This window comes from Electrophorus electricus, chromosome 18 (genome assembly GCF_041902795.1).
Source record: "Electrophorus electricus isolate QZ-2024a chromosome 18, ASM4190279v1, whole genome shotgun sequence".
NCBI classification, from domain to species: Eukaryota; Metazoa; Chordata; class Actinopteri; order Gymnotiformes; family Gymnotidae; genus Electrophorus; species Electrophorus electricus.
Window position 1 is genome coordinate 4,913,400 of NC_137514.1, and position 18,685 is coordinate 4,932,084.

Genomic DNA, 18,685 nt, shown 5'->3' on the forward strand with positions numbered 1-18,685 from the left:
TAAAATGTAGACATTTGCATAGTGCAAGTCATGCAAATCACACAAGGGCTGTAATGCCTGTCTAAAAAATGTCTCTCCTTTTTCTCTGGAACTCTTGTGTGTTTCAATGTAATTTTAACAACTTTTTTTTTTTCTTGGTCTATTTCCTCTCAAGATGTTGAACTTTTACTAAGAGTATTCGTTAGTTTTCCTTTCTTCTTGGCAGTGTGGAGATATCTTTGGTAGAAAATAAAGAGGCTTAAAAACATTTCATTCACGATTATATCATCAGCACCTTGACCATTGAGAGACCAGCAGGGAGTGCTCAATGGGTAAGTTTGATCCATAACCTTCCACCCATGATCATCTTCAGTTTCAGTTTCCATTACTTTAATGCCTGTAGTGCAGCATGTGGAAGTTTTCAAGTATTGGTGGAGTTTATTTTACTTCTTGGCCACTACAGTGCAGTTTATTCCTTTACCACATAGGGGCAGACATGTCTAATTCATCGCATTCACAAGCAACTGGTACATGCAAGTTAGGCAACAAAGCATGGTTGTAATACATATATCATACAGATAAACTTTAGTCCTATTTAATATGTTAATGTTGATATCTGGAAAGGTTAAAAGGTGCAAACCATTGATTATATGTAAAAATCAATGGTAACACACACATACACACACACACACACACACACACACACACACACACACACACACACACATATATATATGGGTTAATGCCGATCTGAGGGGCTACCGCAGGTCTGATGGGCTAACTCTGATCTGATAAAGGTAAAAGGTGATATATGCATAGAGATGCACTCTATTTCATTACCTCATACACTTAAATACTTTAATGAAGACCACTTTGTATTATGGATGGTGTCATTTGTAGCAAGTCAGGCAGTGTTATGACAAGAGAGGGGTAGACTCCTCTAATGTGTGATCACACCTGTCACTCTCCACCAGTGAAAAGTACTTTAGTTAATCCCTATCCACTAACTTGTGTAACATCCTATTATGTAGACCAATCATGTTAGGTTACAAGGCTTCTTCAATTTCGAATGCACTGTTATGTCTATGCATTTTCTTTTCAGTGCTTTTGACCTACATGATATTTGTGGCAAACTCTGTGAGGAGAGTTTTAACCACAAAGTATGAAGACTGCCAGTGGTAATGTTTGGTAGACTCAACCAAGCAGTCAATATATTTACAGCATTTGGTAGATACTCTTAGCCAGAACAATATTTATCAGTATGACAGTCGGTGCTCTCCAAGCTCAGAGAATCAAACCCAAGTCCTTAGTGTTACCAGCACCAGGTGATCTACAGAAGCCCAGAGGGCATAGCTAACAATTCAGTTATGTGTACTTAACAATTCGTGGGTGTATAATTAACAATTCAGGACAGGACTATGGATCAGATCCATCTTAAATTCCATACTTTATATCTTGTTGACTTTTCCTATATATGATTCGGCATCTTGAATGAATAAGTGCAGACCTCAGGCCTCAGAGCGCTATGTCAGAGAAGAATTGTATTTATATACTGTACATTGTGTGTGTGTGTGTGTGCGTGTGTGTGTGTGTGTGTGTGTGTGTGTGTGTGTGTGTGTGTGTGTGTTTGTGTGAGAGAGAACTTGTTTTGACTACAGCAAGTTTTAGGACATCAGAGGTCACTTATGGGCTAGAAACTAGAGGAAGTATTTCTGCAGGAATCCATGTACAAAACCTGGCCACACATTAATCAATTCAGATAGGCCATTCTCTGGGAGGTACAGTCTGAGGGACGTGAAACAGTGAACCTTCACTGCGACCATCACTAATCTGAAGAAATCAGAGTCTGGGACCTACTGGTGTGGAGTGGAGACAGTTATAAAAGACACATTTTAAAAGGTGCACCTTCAAGTTTTGGATTGTAAGGAAAATCTGTATGACTCATAATGAGAGGTGTGTCTGTAGCAAAAAAAAAAAAAAGCAATTCACATGCAATTTAATATAAAGGTGTGTTTTGCTTCAGTCCTACATGTAGCTCCTACAACCCCCAGGACATGGACCAGCACAAAACCTCAGATCTCAGTGGCAGGCAGGTCTCTTCCCACAATGAGTGTAATGGTTTCTCCTGTTCAGGATGGACAAATCAGCACTTTACCCTTGCCAGAAGGAAATGTGGGTTTTAATTAGCCTCTTGTGTCATATGTGGGAGAATATACTCAGTGATGGACACAGTTTGTATGTCTTTCACTCTTTTAGTGCTCACAGATACTTCATGGTATGCTCCTCTTTTTCTGAGTGTTGCAGCCATCATGTCAATAGTGGCCCTGCTCACTATTTGCACCCTTAGAAAGAGACACACTGAAACGTACCATGTAGGTAATTACTCATGAATAAACCACCAACACACAGATGTGTATGGAGTAAATATTATTTTGAAATCACTGTTCACAGTTCTCTAGCTGTTGTGTATGTTAACCCCAATGAGACAAGAAATGACATTTCTTGAACATTGTGCATTCCAAACAGTATAACACCAGTTTTTTTATATAACATTTTCATATCCTATTTATGCATTTGACTACATCTACCATTTTATTAAGCCTTCCACACAGTGATCAGTTATCTCACTCATGCACCAGTACTCGCATGTGCTGACCCAGCAAAACCCTATATATGTCACGTGGATGCAAGCCTAAAGGGCCTAGGTGCAGTCCTCTGTCAGGAGCATCCTGACAGAATTATCCCATACACCAATTAGAGTTTTTTTGCACTGAAATGGGCTGTTGTGGATCAATTTCATGGCTGTCTTTATGGTGAAAAGTTTACATTGAGGAATGATAATAATCCTCTCATGTATGTACTGACAAGTGCAAGGGCTCTCTGCACTGGCCACCTATGATTTCACCATTCAGTACGACCCACACAACATAATATGTTGCAGACTTACTGAATGAATGAATGAATGAATGAATGAATGAATGAATGGAAAGAGATCTTACCAGCAGTTGTTCAGGATAACTGCCTGTAACCATGTATGATATTTCTGTCTGTAACCATGGTTAAAATTCATCTGATTCACCTAATAAAATTCACCCCAGATTTTAACCTTAAATAAGCATAAATGAAAACATTAAATTCAGGTCAGCATAATGAGCCATTTCCTCTCAAGATGTTGAACTTTTACTAACAGTGTTTGTTAGTTTTCATTTCTTCTTGGGATTCCATTTTGAGTACATTTATGCACACAAGTCATTTTTCTGTAAGGACTGTAGTTCTTGACTGTCACTCTTTTGTTCATAACTCCTAGATCTACTTCACCTCTGGTTCAGTGTTCATAATGATCATTTAGTTGCACATGCACACAAGCACAGACACATACACACACATTTTTTAATGAATATCTGTTGATATGATGCTACTGTCTTTGGTTGTGATGACCAATTTAACATGCCATGAACAACTATAACATACTTCAAAAACCTCTGCTTTTCCCAACAAGGTTCACTGTAAGCTCATACACGTCAGCAGGAAGATGGATAAATGCTGGCCTCATTTTTATTGACAGAATAATAGAAGGTCAGAGAACTAGCAACAAACTTCTGTCTTTACAGCAGCCAGTGTGCAGCGATAATGTCCAGATCACCCTTACCTTTCACCAAGCGTAGAAGCGTCTTTGGTATTGTAGTATTTTCAGCTGTAACTCCTGGTTATATTCTCAAACCCCATGAGACACAAAAGTCAACAACATGCATGTGAACAAGTGTGTCTTATAAGTACAGAATCACACTTGTGTCACAATAATGGCGATAAACTGCTACGAGTAGCAGTTTGATTGCAACATCCCTCAATTGTCATACCAAGAACTTTAAAATGTAGAAGTTTGCATAGTGCAAGTCATGCAAATCACACAAGGGCTGTAATGCCTCTCTAAAAAATGTCTCTCCTTTTTCTCTGGAACTCTTGTGTGCTTCAATGTAATTTTAACAACTTTTTTTTTTCTTGGTCTATTTCCTCTCAAGATGTTGAACTTTTACTAAGAGTGTTCGTTAGTTTTCCTTGGCAGTGTGGAGATATCTTTGGTAGAAAATAAAGAGGCTTAAAAACATTTCATTTTGTAATTTTCTGGCATACAAAATGCTCAATGAAAAGGCCAAGTAGAAGTACAGGGCAAGCGTCCCAAGCACTCACTCCTTATGTGGGTGTGTGTTTGAGTGTGTGCTATATACAGAAGCCCACCTACACACACACGGTGGGAATGAGCTGCTCCCTCACTGCTCAGTGGTTAACATCACAGACGAATTCGCTGCTGAAACTGGTTAACATAGCTGAATATTGGAAATGAACCAATCTTTATTAATACAATTAAAAATAAATAAATAATATATGCTCAAAGCAGGAGTTCAGGCCTGCACACGGCCAGGCTTCAGCAACTTAGCCCTCAGGAGAAGGATCGGATCCTGAAATGTCCCCTCTTTACAGCAGCTCTTTTCAGTCACTGCTCAAAGTCCAACTGGGAACAAAGGAAAGAGGAATAAAAGGGAAACTAAGTGCAGTTGCTGCTCAAGGAACACACCCTCTCAATGCCACAGTCACAGTGTGCTTTTGGTTAATGTGTTTTTGGACAAATATCATTCTAGCTGATGTCTATAGTGACTTTCCCTCCCTATGAGACATGTAGCCAAGACACACTATATTGGCTCCTGCATCTTTAACCATATCCAGGTCTGACTCTGTACACTCTGCAGAGGGCAGCAAACCAGAATGTAACACACACACAGACACAAATCATCTAGACCATCTAATCCCAGTAAGGAACTGCAGATTCATAGATGCACAAAAGGCACAATACATTCAGAGCCTTTTATATCCAATCTGCACACAGTTAAGGCAGTGTAGTTGGACCTAGATGAAGGATGAAGGCCTATGTTTTCATCTGTGGTGAACTCGGATCACTGGGCCTGGCCCTCACTGGACTTTTACCCATGCAGTTGGTTTTAAGCAGAACATTGTTGAGCTGTTTGGATTTTGTTTTCCTCTGTCATCAGCAGTCATGGGCAAGCAGATTAACAACATCTGCTCTCACCTGTGGGCCTACTACAATGTTCAGTTGCGGGGCAGATAAGCCAGTCCGCTGTGTGCGTTGTGTGCATCAGTAAAAAGCGCTAAGTAGTGTGAGGCTGTTTCCTCCTCCTTTTGTTTGCATGTGGCTATTCTAGTCATGTCTATTCACACAGGAAATGCTATTTTAATCGCATCGCATAGACGTTGTATGAATGCTGTGTATTCATTGTTTTCATCATCAGCCCAGGTTGTTTTTCCGAGGTCTGTTCTTGGGACAACACCTACAGAGCTCCAGGAATCCCAGCCGGCAGCAGCCGCACCTCCGGACCTCCCAGACCCGCCGCCAGACACAGCTGCGCCTCTGGACCTCCTGGACCCGCTGCTGAATGCTGCAGTCATTCCTCCAGGATCCGTCACCAGTCACCTCCATGCCCGAGTACTGTGTCTCGCTATTCCCTACAAACTAGGGGTAACTGTCACGGAACGATCCCCTCTCACTGTCACGTGGTGCGGCCCACCGTGTGCAATGGGAGTTAATTGTTTGTCTCGTTTGTAACCACGCCCATGTTGTTTAGCACACACCTGCAGCTGTTTAGTCTTGCTATGTCGTCTGTATTTAAACTGCTGTAGGGGTGTGTGTTTAGTTGTCGGTTAATGCGTCTGTTCACGTTACTTTTGTTTGTACCTTTGTTCAGTGTCAGTGTTGGTGTTCCCCGTTTACGTGATGTGTGAGTGCCAGTAACATACAATCACATGATCGGGCCGTTACAGTAATATGCTCCATATTAACAGGTAATGATACATGGACAAAATACACACATGCACAAACTGGTTATTAATTCTAATTTTGTTCTCATCTTGCACAGCTAGATTCTCTTCTGCAAGACATCCAGAGCCATGGGAAGTGGTGGGGTGAGTTAAAGGAATTACGGGAAGTGGACTCTTTCACAAGCGCTATGCCGCAGTGCAAATTTCACAAGTTCTATGAATATTTTGGAAAGACTGTGTGCAGATTTGTATAATAAACAAGTGCCATATTGCATTTTAACTTAAATTATTTGAACTTGAAATTCTTTTACTGCTTACAGAAGGGTAAAAAATAATTGTGTTTAGAAACATGCTTATCCTTTACCTAAGTACCTCTCGTCTTGGATGCAGTCTTCTGTGGATGTGTTTAATATTAACATCCAATAAACCATTCATTATTCCCATATTTATCCCTGAAATTAAAAAAAAAAAGTATGTGTATCAGTGGGAAACAGCTGTTTAGTGGATGTGTGGGGGCAGAACTAAATCTCCTGTTTAGTGGATGTGTGGGGGCAGGATTAAGTCACCTGTTATGTAAGAAAGCCAGGCCTAGTGTGAATAATCCCATTTAAAGGCCTTTAATACACTTTAAATGTGCTTGGATTTTAAATGACTTTCTTTGATGTTTTGTGATAGCTGGGCAGCTGATGAATAATAAAATCATTAAATGAGTCACCTTTCTGACTGTTATTAAATGCTTCTCCAAGTCAATGGAGTCTGTGCGTCCTGTTCCATGCTCTGCAGCACTCAGGCCGCTGTCACAACCTTGGTTTTCATACACCGAGACTCTCATCATGACAATAAGCTAAACTTCCTCCAAGTCTAGACTGACTGATTTTAAAAGGGAAAACAATTACTGCTATATCCAGGTGAAATACAGACATTTTATTATAATTTGTATTAGGTACACTTATACAGCACGTTTCTCAGAATACAAGGATGCTGTACAATCAACACACAACTTTCACATCCAATCAACACATGCACAATGTTTTTACATCCAGTCAACACACCAATGAGAAGCTCTAAACAATTACGCACACCATACTTCTCTCTACTAGAAACCAGAATTTATCCCTCTAGTCACAGTGAATCTTATTCCTCAGCTTTGTGAATATTATCACTGATTACAGCCTGTTGAAGCCAAAAATTTTTTTTTTTAATCTGAGCAATAGCTGATAAATCATCTACCTAAGGACAAAATCACCAGTAGAATCAGCACCTCAATCTTAAAATCAACCGTTTTGAAATGTCACCCACACTCAGCGAATCAAATTCCAACTATTATATGCATACACTTGCATCAGACTTAGTCCACGTTATCTTAATTCAGTCTAATATTTTGAAGTTCTAGAGTCTTGCCTTGAACTTCATCCTCTCACACCTTGTGCAGCTCTGTCAACCTGGATTTGTCTGAAATGACATATTTGCAAAGGCATCACAATATGAACAAATGAGGGAAACTTTAAATCCAAACCTTTGCTAAATGGTGAAAGAGTTTAGAATTAACAAGTTTTCTTGTGCTACATCTCTACATAATGTATTGTAGACCTTGTAGACCCTTCTGTGTTACATCTCTGTGTTAAAGTAGCACATCCCACTAACAACAGGAGGGCAGTCTTTTCTTTGTTATGTGATGCTTTCTAATCGCAGTCGTGGGGAACCCAAGGATGGCTTATTTTAATGTTTCTGATAATCTAAGACACTTCAAGCATTACCAGTCCAAGCTGTAAAACGCAATTTACTCTTGTAGTTTGAGCATTGTGAGGCTTTTACAGCTGTGATCAGCCATGGAAAATGAAAATCTCAACAACAATAGGTGAATAAATGAATAAAAGGACTTGAATAATTTTTTTAAAAAAGTGAATAAATAATAATTCATACAAGTCTAAAAAAGGCAAAAAATAAAAAGCATATAAGTGGATACTACAGCCTTCATCTATACAAATAATGCTAGCATTTACTCTGCAGGCCTACTCCTCTACATGGGATGGTGAACATTTGTCTTCTGAACGAAACTTTACACAACCTGCTAAAGCACTGTTGTGCTAGTCTCCAGTGATTGATAGGTTCTGGTCTACAAGATCTGAGGGCAATATAGGTGATTCTTCCAGTAATTCTACACAACCTGGTAAAGCACTGTTGTGCTGGAAGGATTCAGAATATAGGCACAGCTGAGAGTGGACCTCAGCACAAGAACAAAATCACTCAGCCTCTGGACTTACATAAAGGTCTGTAGACAATATTAAACACTATTTCAATCTCCCTATGAAGGTTAAGTTTAAACAGAGGGGAGCAGTGACAATTCATTAATTGTTCTACACATAATAAAATAAAAATTACAGAATAAGAATAATTACATTTTGAGGTTATTGTCACATTTATAGTCTTAAAGAACTCTTGGCTATAGTCTCAACAATAGCTGCAGTTGACTGTAGTAACATATAAGCAAAGTTAGCTTCTATATGAAACCCAAAGATTGAAAAAATTTAAATGAACTGTAAATGAAAAGTTGCACAACCTCAGCAAGGGTAAGTAAGATACATACAAACACACAAACTCATATATATATATATAACTATATAAATATATATATATATATATATATATAAATATATAACTTTTTTTACTTTAGTTCCTCCCGCACTCCTTGGTGCATTGGGCAACAAGCGCTCTCCAACGGGTCCTATCGGCTGCAGCGTCTCTGGCTTCGTCCAATGAGCGTATGTCAATAGTTTTTAGGTCGGCGATGAAGGTTGATCTCCAGGTGGTTTTGGGTCGGCCTTGCTTTCGCTTTCCTCCTGTCGGTGTCCAGTGTACAGCTGCCTTTGAGATGCGTTTGTCTGGAAGACGTGGGACATGACCAGTGAGGCACATTCTGCGTGCGGTGACAATTTCTTCCAGCTTCCGCAATCCACTCCATTGAAAACTTCCTCATTGCTAATTCTGTCCTTATACGAGATACCCAATATTCGGCGTAGGCACTGTTGATGGAAAACGTTTAGTTTCTGGGCTATCCTCTTTGTGTTCCTCCAGGTTTCACTGGCGTAAATGGCAGTTGGGATGAAGATCGTGGAGTACAGACGCATTTTGATTTCTGTATTGATTGTTGTTGAGGACCAGATGCGGTGTAGAACACACCCGCCGCCTTTCTGATCCTACATCGAACGTTCGCTTCTGAGCCACCGTCATTATTGGATACTATGCTGCCGAGATATGTGAACTCGTCGATGTCCTCCACCGTTTGCTGCCCAATAGTTATCTGCACCTTTGTTTGACAATTCACCCGCATGACCTTGGTTTTGTCTGTGTTAATGCGCAAGCCAACCTTTTCCGCTTCGCCCTCAAGGCATGCTGTCATGGATTGTAGAGCCGGTTTTGTATTCGCTAGCAAAGCAATGTCATCTGCGAAATCGAGATCAGTGAGATGAGATCCGTTTGTCCAAGGGATTCCAGTCACTGGGCTCATCATCGCCTTTTTCATGACGTAGTCGACTGTGAGCGAGAAGAGAATTGGCGACAGGATACATCCTTGCTTGACTCCGGTTTCGATGCTGAAGAAGTCTGTGTAGCCATCGTCTGTCCTGACGCAGCAGCTAGAGCTGATATACAGGTTCTGGAAGACGTTCACAAACCGCTGTGGAATGCCGTAGGCTCGTACAATTTTCCACAAGGAGCCCCTGTGGATGCTATCAAAAGCCTTTTTGAAGTCGATAAAGTTGATGAGCAGGGGGCGCTGGAATTCGATGCACTGTTTGATGATATTCTGAAGCATGTAAATCTGCTCACTGCACGATTGGCCCACTCTGAATCCGGCTTGCTCTTCCTGGAGAATTTCGTCCACTGCTTGTTGAAGGCGCCGTAATAGAACGCTGCAGAAGACTTTCCCAGGAACCGAGAGGAGTGTAATGCCCTTCCAGTTGCAGTCGGCGGTATTGCCTTTCTTGGGGAGTTTAACGATTACTCCTTTCCTCCAGGCACTTGGGACGCTCTGATCTTGCCAGCACTTGTTGAACAGCACTGTGAGGGTGTTTGCAATTGCGTCTCCACCATGCTTTAGCATTTCCGGTGCTATCTCGTCTAGGCCGGGTGCTTTGTTGGCTTGGAGTGTTCGAATAGCCACCTTAGTTTCCTCAATAGTGATTAGATCAAGATTAACTACCAGGTCTGAAGGTGGCGGTGTGGTGCCAAAGTCTTTCAGCTTCTCCACAGCGTAAGGACGTTGTCGTTGCTTTTGTTCTCTCCGTTTGAGCCGTAACCGAATTGAGGATCATACGAGATAATGGTCCGATCCAACGTCCGCCCCGCGATAGGCTCTGACGTCCAACAGTGCTGGACGCCATCGCCGAGAGATACAGATAAAGTCAATTTCATTGTATGTGGCTCCATCCGGCGATCGCCAGGTTTTCTTATGGATGTTTTTGTGTCGGAAGTATGTGTTACCAATGCAGAAATTGTTCATATTGCTAAAGGATAGAAGTCGTTCACCATTATTGTTGGTCTGTCGCCACGAACTGTGTGGACCAATGACGTTTTTTAAGCCACGACGGTCATCGATAATTTGTGCATTAAAATCACCAATGAGAAGTTTAACGTCATGGGTGTCTTGGGTGTCAATGGTGTCGTGTAGCAGTCCGTAGAACGTATCCTTCTGATCGTCATCGGAGTCTTCGGTTGGAGCGTATACTTGGATGATGGAAGTTTTAGCGTTTCTTGATTGAAATCGTGTGGTGATGATGCGATCATTGACAGGTTTCCATCCAAGCAGTGCACATGATGCCTTTTTACTAAGCACCAATCCGACACCATGAATATGGTGCTCCTCATGTCCTGAATACAGGACTGACTTGCCATCACTTACGATCTTTCCTGATCCAGCCCAACGCATTTCGGAGACGCCCAATATGTCAAGATTGTAGTTGTCAAATTCGTGTAGAAGCTGGGCGAGCTTCCCACCTTCGCAGAGAGTTCTAACGTTCCAGGTGCCTAATTTGGAAATCATTTTTGCATCGAAGGTTCCGGTCTGCATCAGGAGTTGGACACCCTCGCGGGTTTGCTCCAGCACCGTCATCAAGTTAGGGCCAGGTCCTCTTTGCTGATGGGATCGTTTAGAATATTCGCTTGTTGTTTCCGTAACTCTACCATTGCCGGTTCCCAAGTGCCAGATGTGAAAGGAGGAGGTATAGGCGCCGGGCCAGCAACCTGGCTCTGTAAAAACTTTTACCGCTACGGATATATATATATATATATATATATATATATATATATATATATATATATATATATATATATATATATATATATATATAGATATAGATATAGATATAGATATATATAGATATATTCTCCATAAATTTATGATGATGATAATGAGGATGATGTGTGTGTGTGTGTGTGTGTGTATGTGTGTACTGAAATACTGTCTTAGATTATATCAAGTTAAAATGTAATTTGGTAGTTCCATCTGGTGATTTGTCTTCTCATTTCATTAAGGTGTCTAATAAAGATGACAGCTCTCTCAACTGCTGATAATACTGGTCCTAAAAACATGTGTGTATATTGTTCATTTCACACTGCTGTAGATCACTAAGGAATCCTCAAGTGAGAGACCAACACACCTGTAATCAAAGACAAAAGTGGAACCAACTGTGATCAATCTGAAAAACATTCTGAAAGCGTTCGCTCAAATTTACACTGTTACAGTGCAGTACTAAGAGCCTGATTGTGATGTTCTCTTTTACCTGCTGGCTGGACCATTGCAGGTAAATTTCACACTGGCATACTGAATGCAGTCCTTCTCTATAAACTGATGATGTTGGTGTTGGGCAGTAGCATACTCAGACTCCTCAACTGGCCCAGAGACAGCAGCTTTCACCACAGGACCTTCAGCTTTCCTGGGATAAGTATGTTGCTGAGGCACAACACTGGCATATTGAACATCCTGATTGGTCATATCCAGGTTGGAGGCTGGATCACTGCTTGTAGCTCTTGCTGTTACATTGCTATAGATGTTTTCCTGAAGGATGAAAAAATTATACTTTGCAGCTGTATCTTGACTCAAGGATTGATAGGGCCACACTGAAATAAGTACATGAAAGAGACAGCAAGAGAAATAAGATTTTTTTAATAAAGTAAATGTTTGTTGCCTATATGCTTGTAGTAGTCAGCAAAGAAAATACACTCACAACAGGTTACATGATCATGGTAGATGTGTACTGATTTTAGCTTTTTACCAAATTGCTGTCATTCAAATTCTCTTGGTCTCCCCCCATTGTTGCTGCTGATTCAATGGTGCTAGCACAATGTGATTTTGTTTATGCTCGTATTTATGTTTATTTGCTTTTCAGCTGTCTCGTTTCCCCTTAACCTAGTTGTGTATATATACACCTCATGTCTTTCTCTTTTCGTTGCTGGACATTCATTGGTTTGCTTTCTGGTGTCTTGTGTTTCCTGTTCTCTGTTGTTCTCTGACACTCCTGGGCATAATTTTTTATGGTTTCATGTCTGACTCCTGGCCTACTGACCCTAGACGGTTGACCGCGATTAATAATGACCACGGTTTGTTGCTCATCTCCACATTTGCATCCTACCTCACTTTGCTCTACATTACACATATATTTCCTGAGTTCACAGAGTAACAAAATGAAAACTAGATTAAAAATGCTGTGGTATCAGTATGGCCTTACCTGTTTTAACATAGGTTCTTCAGGCAAATCATCTCTTAGTTTTCTCCTGACACAATAATAATAATAATAATAATAATAATAATAATAATAACAATAATAATAATAATAATAGCAATAACTTTTAATGAATATGAAACACACACACATCTTTACCTTGTCCAGAAAACTCCACTGAGTAGGACTACAACCACAGTTAGACAGACTCCAACAACTATATAAAAAATCATGGAGACTCTTGCTAAGAGAGAGAGAGAGAGAGAGAGAGAGAGAGAGAGAGATTGTTATCATTATAATTAATATCAATAGATATTATTTAAATAAAAGACCATCAAAATGGGAGCTCTAAAATTCTAATCTAATTCCATAATAGTGTAAACCCATTTCTCACCCTTTAAAATGACTGAGAGTGCAGAACTGTGAGAACCATATTTGTTCTGAGCCACACAGTAGTACCAACCACTGCTACTGGAGCTGATGGTGAAGCTGTAAGTCTGTCCAGATCCTACAGGTGAGGTTCCTCCTTCTTTAAACCAGGTGTAGTTCTGCACAGGTGGGTTGGCATCACTGCTGCAGGTCAGAGTCACTGAACTGCCCTCCACTATTTCACCAGAGGGACTGATGGACACTGATACATTCTTTGGAGGATCTAAAAACCAGGAAACAATGGCATGCTTTAATCATCAGAGGAGGTTTGTCTTTATTGTACCTTTACAAAACACAGAATTTCAAATTGTACAAACATTAACTTACACATAACATTCAGTATTACAGATGAGTATTTTGATCCATGTTGATTAGTGGACTTGCACTTGTATTCCCCACTGTCCTCAGAGCTGATATTAGGAATAATGTATGTGTTTTCTTTTCCTAATAATGTTTTCTCCTTATACCAGTTGTAGCTCTGCACAGGTGGGTTGGCATCACTGCTGCAGGTCAGAGTCACTGAACTACCTTCCACTATTTCACCAGAGGGAGTGATGGACACTGATGCTCTTTTTGGAGCATCTGTGAGAAATATTGAGGTCAGTTGAATTTTTTAGTCAAAGAGAAAACACCCAAACATTTTGCTACATCATAGGAATAATAAGATTATTGATATTCTCAGTTCAGGCATAAATGTTGGGCAAACCAGATAAAGTAATTAGTTGTAAAAGAAATAGTCAGATTTTAATTGCCAAATATTTAAACCCATAATTGCCTTGATATGAGTTGGTCTTGAGATAGTTGTTTTATGAGAATAGATGAATGCATCTGTACTTACACCTGACATCAAGAATAACAGCGGAAGATGAATGGCTTTGTCCCAGTACAGCACAGCTGTAACTGCCTGCATGCTCACTGCTGACTGTCTTCAGGTTCAGGGCCTTGGTGGTGGAGGATAAACTGACCCCATTTTTGTACCAGATGTACGATGGACCAGTCAGATTGCATGTGGTTTTACACGTGAGAGTGACGTCATCTCCCTCCACCACTTCCTCAGGAGTCTCCACCTGGAGGTCTGAGAATAAGAAAGAACAAAGCTACACCTCATACTGCATCTGTTGAATAAGGTTGTCAGCAGTATTTTGAGCATCAGTGCATAGACTGAGTCTTATAATGAGTCTCTAATGAGATTTTAGGAGCATTTACTGCTCAAATAAGACCTTAGCATTTAATCACTTCATTGTGTGTCTAAGTCTGTCTTTGTGTGTTTTAACTATTCAAAAAAGGTCAAATCATTTCCTTTTCTCACTTAAAACTTTTCCCCAGGTGTGGTATAGAAGATCACTGCTGTAGAGTCCTCTGAGGCACTCATTGAGGACAGAGTGCAATTACTGTGTAGCTCACCTGTGACAAAAAGCTGAACTCCATCTTGACCTTGCCATTTTCCTGTAGCAGTATTTGTTATAAACCTGAAGTAGTATTTCCTTTGGTCCTGTTCTGTCACATCTCTCAGTATGAGGGTGCAGTTGGACTGTTTATCTCCGAGGTACTCAACCCTGTCTCTGTACTCGGCGTCTAAAGATATGTCAGAAGGCTCTTGATTACCTTCAACCAGCTCTGTACTCCACAATGTTTTAACAATTACATAACCAGATGGGTACGTGTAAGTACAGCCCATGGTCACTGTAGATACATTTAGGGCACAGATAGATTTGGGGCTGTAATTCACATTCCACCCACCCTCTACAACAAACCCTGCAACACAAAAAAAAGAAAAAAGTGTCAGTTATTGTTATTTACTGCTCAAGTATTAAAATGGATATTTAGCATTTTGAATAATTTGGAGTTAGGAACGATGAGCTAAACAAACCTTCGGGAAAGCAGAGGCAAACACACTGCACAGCTCTGCCACTACTGCACAAATATGACTGTACATACAAATATTGGCTAGCACATTAGTCTGTCACTCTGTTTTGCTTTGGGGTTTTTTTTGTTCAAAAATATCTGGCAAAAAAAGTTCAGACTCACCAGATATTATAAGAAAAACAAGAGGAATGGCAGAGGTTATTTGGACTGACATCATCACAGACAGCTCTGTAATTACAGGGATGAAAATGTTGTTTGTAATGTTGTTACAGGGATGAAAATGTTGTGGTTTTTTTGTCTTCCTTCCTAATTAAAACTTGCATCCACAACCCTGCATTATATATATATATATATTAGACTAACATCAATAGCAACAATAATCTACTACTATTAGTGGTAGTAGGAGGAGGAGGAGGAGCAGTAGTAGTAGTATTAGTATTATAACTAATATTTTTATTATCAGCAGTAGTAGTTGTAGTAGTAGTATGCTTGTAGTAGTAGTAAGAAAGCTATTGTAAGAGTATAAGAGTAATAAGAGTATAATGCAACCATTAGCTAAAATGTTTCATATTTAACTGCTTCGTTTACTAGAGAACCCACAAAGAACCCCCTTTTAAAATGTGCATATAAAGTGTATGTATATACCAAAGTAAATTGGTTCTTACCTCATACCAACTCTATGAACACTAAATAAAAATGGAAGCAGCAGCTTTAAGGTTTTAACTGCATAACTGTGTGAGATAGATTTTAATCTTTGATGGTTGTTCCTCTTTTTATTGCATCAGAACCCCCCCCCCCTGCCCTTTCACAATGGCAGGTCCCTACACTACCAGAAAAAATCCTTTTCTAGTGTAGTGGTCTGACCTTAAAAGAATTTAAATATGTTAAAATAAAAATATATCAGTATGTGGATTAATGAAAAATAAATAAAATCATTTAAGAAGTTACAATTGAAAGTAATTGAAAATTCCGATAGTTTCATGCCTATGTGTCATGTCCATGAGAGCGTGAGAGAGAGAGAAAAAGAGTGATGAACAGAAAAAACACAGATAAAAACTGGCAGAGGGTGCAGAGACAAAGAGAAGCAGACCAAGCTTGAGGAGGCATGAGAAAAAAACAGGAAGACATGTGAAGACTAACCAGATGATAGTGAGCCAACACACTCCCCACACAGCACATTGTGAAACTGCTGTTTACATATTCAAAAACCCTGGTTTAATATATTTATAGTGCCCTGGGGTTTGAGTGAGTTCCTCTTAAATAATCACAGTCCTGGTATGATTTTGTATCTACTTATCAATTCCACTGACTAACTCTGCCTGGTTTTTTTAAGATAATAAACAGATCTAAATGGACCAAAATCCTGAGGGTGATTTTCATTTCCTGAATCTGAATTATCCACCCATGGGAACACATGACCTTAAATTATTTCTGCATACCTTTGTTTACTGTGAGCCTGAGATATTTTCTTGAGTGTGAATATTTTAATAATTATGCAGTGACATCTGATTTTCATCCTTGGCACAAAGACCTTTAAGTTGAAAACTGACTGCATTTGTAACAAAGATCAGACAGATCATTGATTAAGTGTGATATCTCTATAGCTTTACTTCTCTCTCTCGCTGTTAGAGTCTGCAGCAGTTATGTGTTCCCTTTAGGCACTCTCTCCTGGTAGATTTTAGGCATTGACTGTTTCTGAAACTACCAGAAGTGTCAGGATGGCAGAAGTACATTCACTTCTTGAATAAAAGGATCTGAGTAAAAATAATAATAATAATAATAATAATAATAATAATAATAATAATAATAATATGTGGCAAGAGAGAGTGGTGAGGGCATGTGAGGACTCCCAGATTATCATGTGAATGTGTTTAGTCTGTCTCTTTTTGTTTTGTTTTTTGCTTGTTTGCTGTATGTGATACTTCAGAAATGAAAGCACACTATTCTCAAATTACTCTTCTACGGCATTTAGCGGACACTTTTATCCAAAGCAGCTTACAACTTTGACTGAGTCCAACTTGAGAAATCGAATGGTTAAGGGCCCAACATTGGCAAGGCTTGAACTAGCAACCATCCAGTTACGAGGAAACATAACCACTCAGCTAACACTAATCACATTATAGCTAGATGGTTGTTTAAGTGTTAAGTGTCAAGTAAACTATTTATTAATAATGAACCAGAAGTAGATTAATATTCCATATTGCAACCAAGCACTACAGGAGAGAAGAGAAAAAACCCCAAAGATGTCAGATGAGCTGAGTGTTGACACTGTGCCACAGTTGCTACACTCACCACTGCCCCCTGCTGGCTATCAAGGATACAGCAGCTGATTTAAGACAGGGCATGTTGAAGTCTTACATGTACTGAGAAAATAAGCCACAGTGTCAAAGCACTAACTTAAGAAATGGCATCACTCATTACTTGGTCAAACATCAAACACAACTGACATGTTACACCTCAATCATGAGTCATATCCATAAATATATCCATATTTATGATTGAGTAATATTTCAAGTAAGATACATTGTTTTGTATAGAATAAGGCTATTGTCATCTGACACAATAGAAGGCCAAAATATAGACCTAACATTTAATACATTTTTGAATATTTTAATTAAAGTAGAAACAGTACAACTGAAACATCAGGACACAGATAGATTATGTGTAAATTACAGATTTAAAATTACACTTTAGATTATGTAAATTTACAGAATATATCAAATATATTTGCATACATGCAAACTTTTGACCGGTGGAATATACATACACTATATTGCCAAAAGTATTCAATCACCCATCCAAATCAATGAATTCATGTGTTCCAATCACTTCCATAGCCACAGGTGTATAAAACCAAGCACCTAGGCATGCAGACTGCTTCTACAAACATTTGTGAAAGAATGGGTCACACTCAGGAGCTCAGTGAATTCCACTGTGCTATCGTGATAGGATGCCACCTGTGCAACAAGTCCAGTTATGAAATTTCCTCGTAACTAAATATTCCACAGTCACTTGTCAGTGGTATTATAACAAAGCGATTGGGAACGAGAGCAACTCAGCCACGAAGTGATAGGCAACATAAAATGACAGAGCAGGGTCAGCGGATGCTGAGGCACAGTGTTCAGATCTCCAATTTTCTGCAGAGTCAATCAATACAGACCTCCAAACGTCTTGTGGCCTTCAGATGTATGTTCCTGTTTTCATATTGGTTTTTATTAAAGAAATACTGCAAACACATAAGCACACACAAACCATTTATAAGAAGTTTCTCTAAGCAGTTTTAAAAACACAAGGCCCATATGATATGATTAAACCCATCATAAAAATTACATCAGTCCACAACAATTTAGAAAAGTGCACATGACAATGTAAAAGAGAGAAAAAAATCTTGTACAGAAGTCTTTAGAATGGAAATTGGACCAGCTGATACTCTTTGTAGTAAATAATTTTCAATCAATTAATGATGAAAGTAAAAAAAAAAGAAAATGAGTGGAAAGAAGTGGCAAAAACAGACATGTCACTAAAGGAAACATCAGAGATGGTAATACAGGAAACATCCATTTAATTTTGAGCAAAATAGGATGTGTGGTTAATGAATAGGGCTCTACTAAATTCACAGGAAAATTTGGTTAATTTCATTGACCTGGTTTCTCAAAAATGAGGAATTCCATGCATTTTAAAAGACAAATGGCAACTTTCAAAGCATTTATTAAATAACAGTTAACTACATAGTTAGCTACACTAGTAACTTTAGCCTTGCCAAACAAGACTACCATGCTAAGCTAGTAGCTAATAGCCTGCCCTAATGACTGAGTGGTAACAGTACGTTTAAATTGCAGTGAAGCCAGTCGATTTTCTCTCCA

At 39.4% G+C, this 18,685-nt stretch overlaps 1 protein-coding gene and 1 long non-coding RNA gene across 4 annotated transcripts; one reads left to right on the top strand and one right to left on the bottom strand.

The window, feature by feature from the left end:
* Window positions 1-6,711: 6,711 nt before the first annotated feature.
* On the bottom strand, window positions 6,712-15,550 carry LOC145651967 (B-cell receptor CD22-like). Of its 3 annotated transcripts, none has more exons than XM_081700838.1 (10): window positions 15,488-15,550; window positions 14,985-15,050; window positions 14,361-14,711; window positions 13,795-14,031; window positions 13,284-13,538; window positions 12,922-13,179; window positions 12,687-12,771; window positions 12,534-12,579; window positions 11,589-11,863; window positions 6,712-7,260 (listed from the first exon to the last, which is right to left on the bottom strand). In XM_081700838.1, the coding sequence occupies exons 2-10, from the start codon at window positions 15,037-15,039 to the stop codon at window positions 7,218-7,220; spliced, it is 1,605 nt and encodes a 534-aa protein (XP_081556964.1). In that variant the 5' UTR covers window positions 15,040-15,050; window positions 15,488-15,550; the 3' UTR covers window positions 6,712-7,217. The 3 variants fall into 3 exon arrangements, with proteins under 3 accessions (XP_081556964.1, XP_081556962.1, XP_081556963.1); XM_081700836.1 differs by lacking the exon at window positions 6,712-7,260 and adding an exon at window positions 11,252-11,465; XM_081700837.1 differs by lacking the exons at window positions 6,712-7,260; window positions 15,488-15,550 and adding an exon at window positions 11,252-11,465 and having other exon boundaries at window positions 14,985-15,466.
* LOC145651972 (uncharacterized) lies at window positions 13,088-14,419 on the top strand. Its single transcript, XR_014118143.1, has 4 exons — window positions 13,088-13,222; window positions 13,427-13,555; window positions 13,889-14,029; window positions 14,283-14,419. It is a non-coding gene; the product is annotated as an uncharacterized LOC145651972 (long non-coding RNA).
* Window positions 15,551-18,685: the final 3,135 nt, after the last annotated feature.

Bases quoted from the DNA above. Each gene is read 5' to 3' on its own strand.
- LOC145651967 (XM_081700836.1), bottom strand. From the start codon at position 15,039: ATGATGTCAGTCCAAATAACCTCTGCCATTCCTCTTGTTTTTCTTATA. The intron at 14,032-14,360 runs GTGAGCTACACA...TCTTATTCTCAG, and splicing joins AGTTCAGCTTTTTGTCACAG to ACCTCCAGGTGGAGACTCCT. The intron at 13,539-13,794 runs GTAAGTACAGAT...TATTTCTCACAG, and splicing joins TGTTATTCTTGATGTCAGGT to ATGCTCCAAAAAGAGCATCA.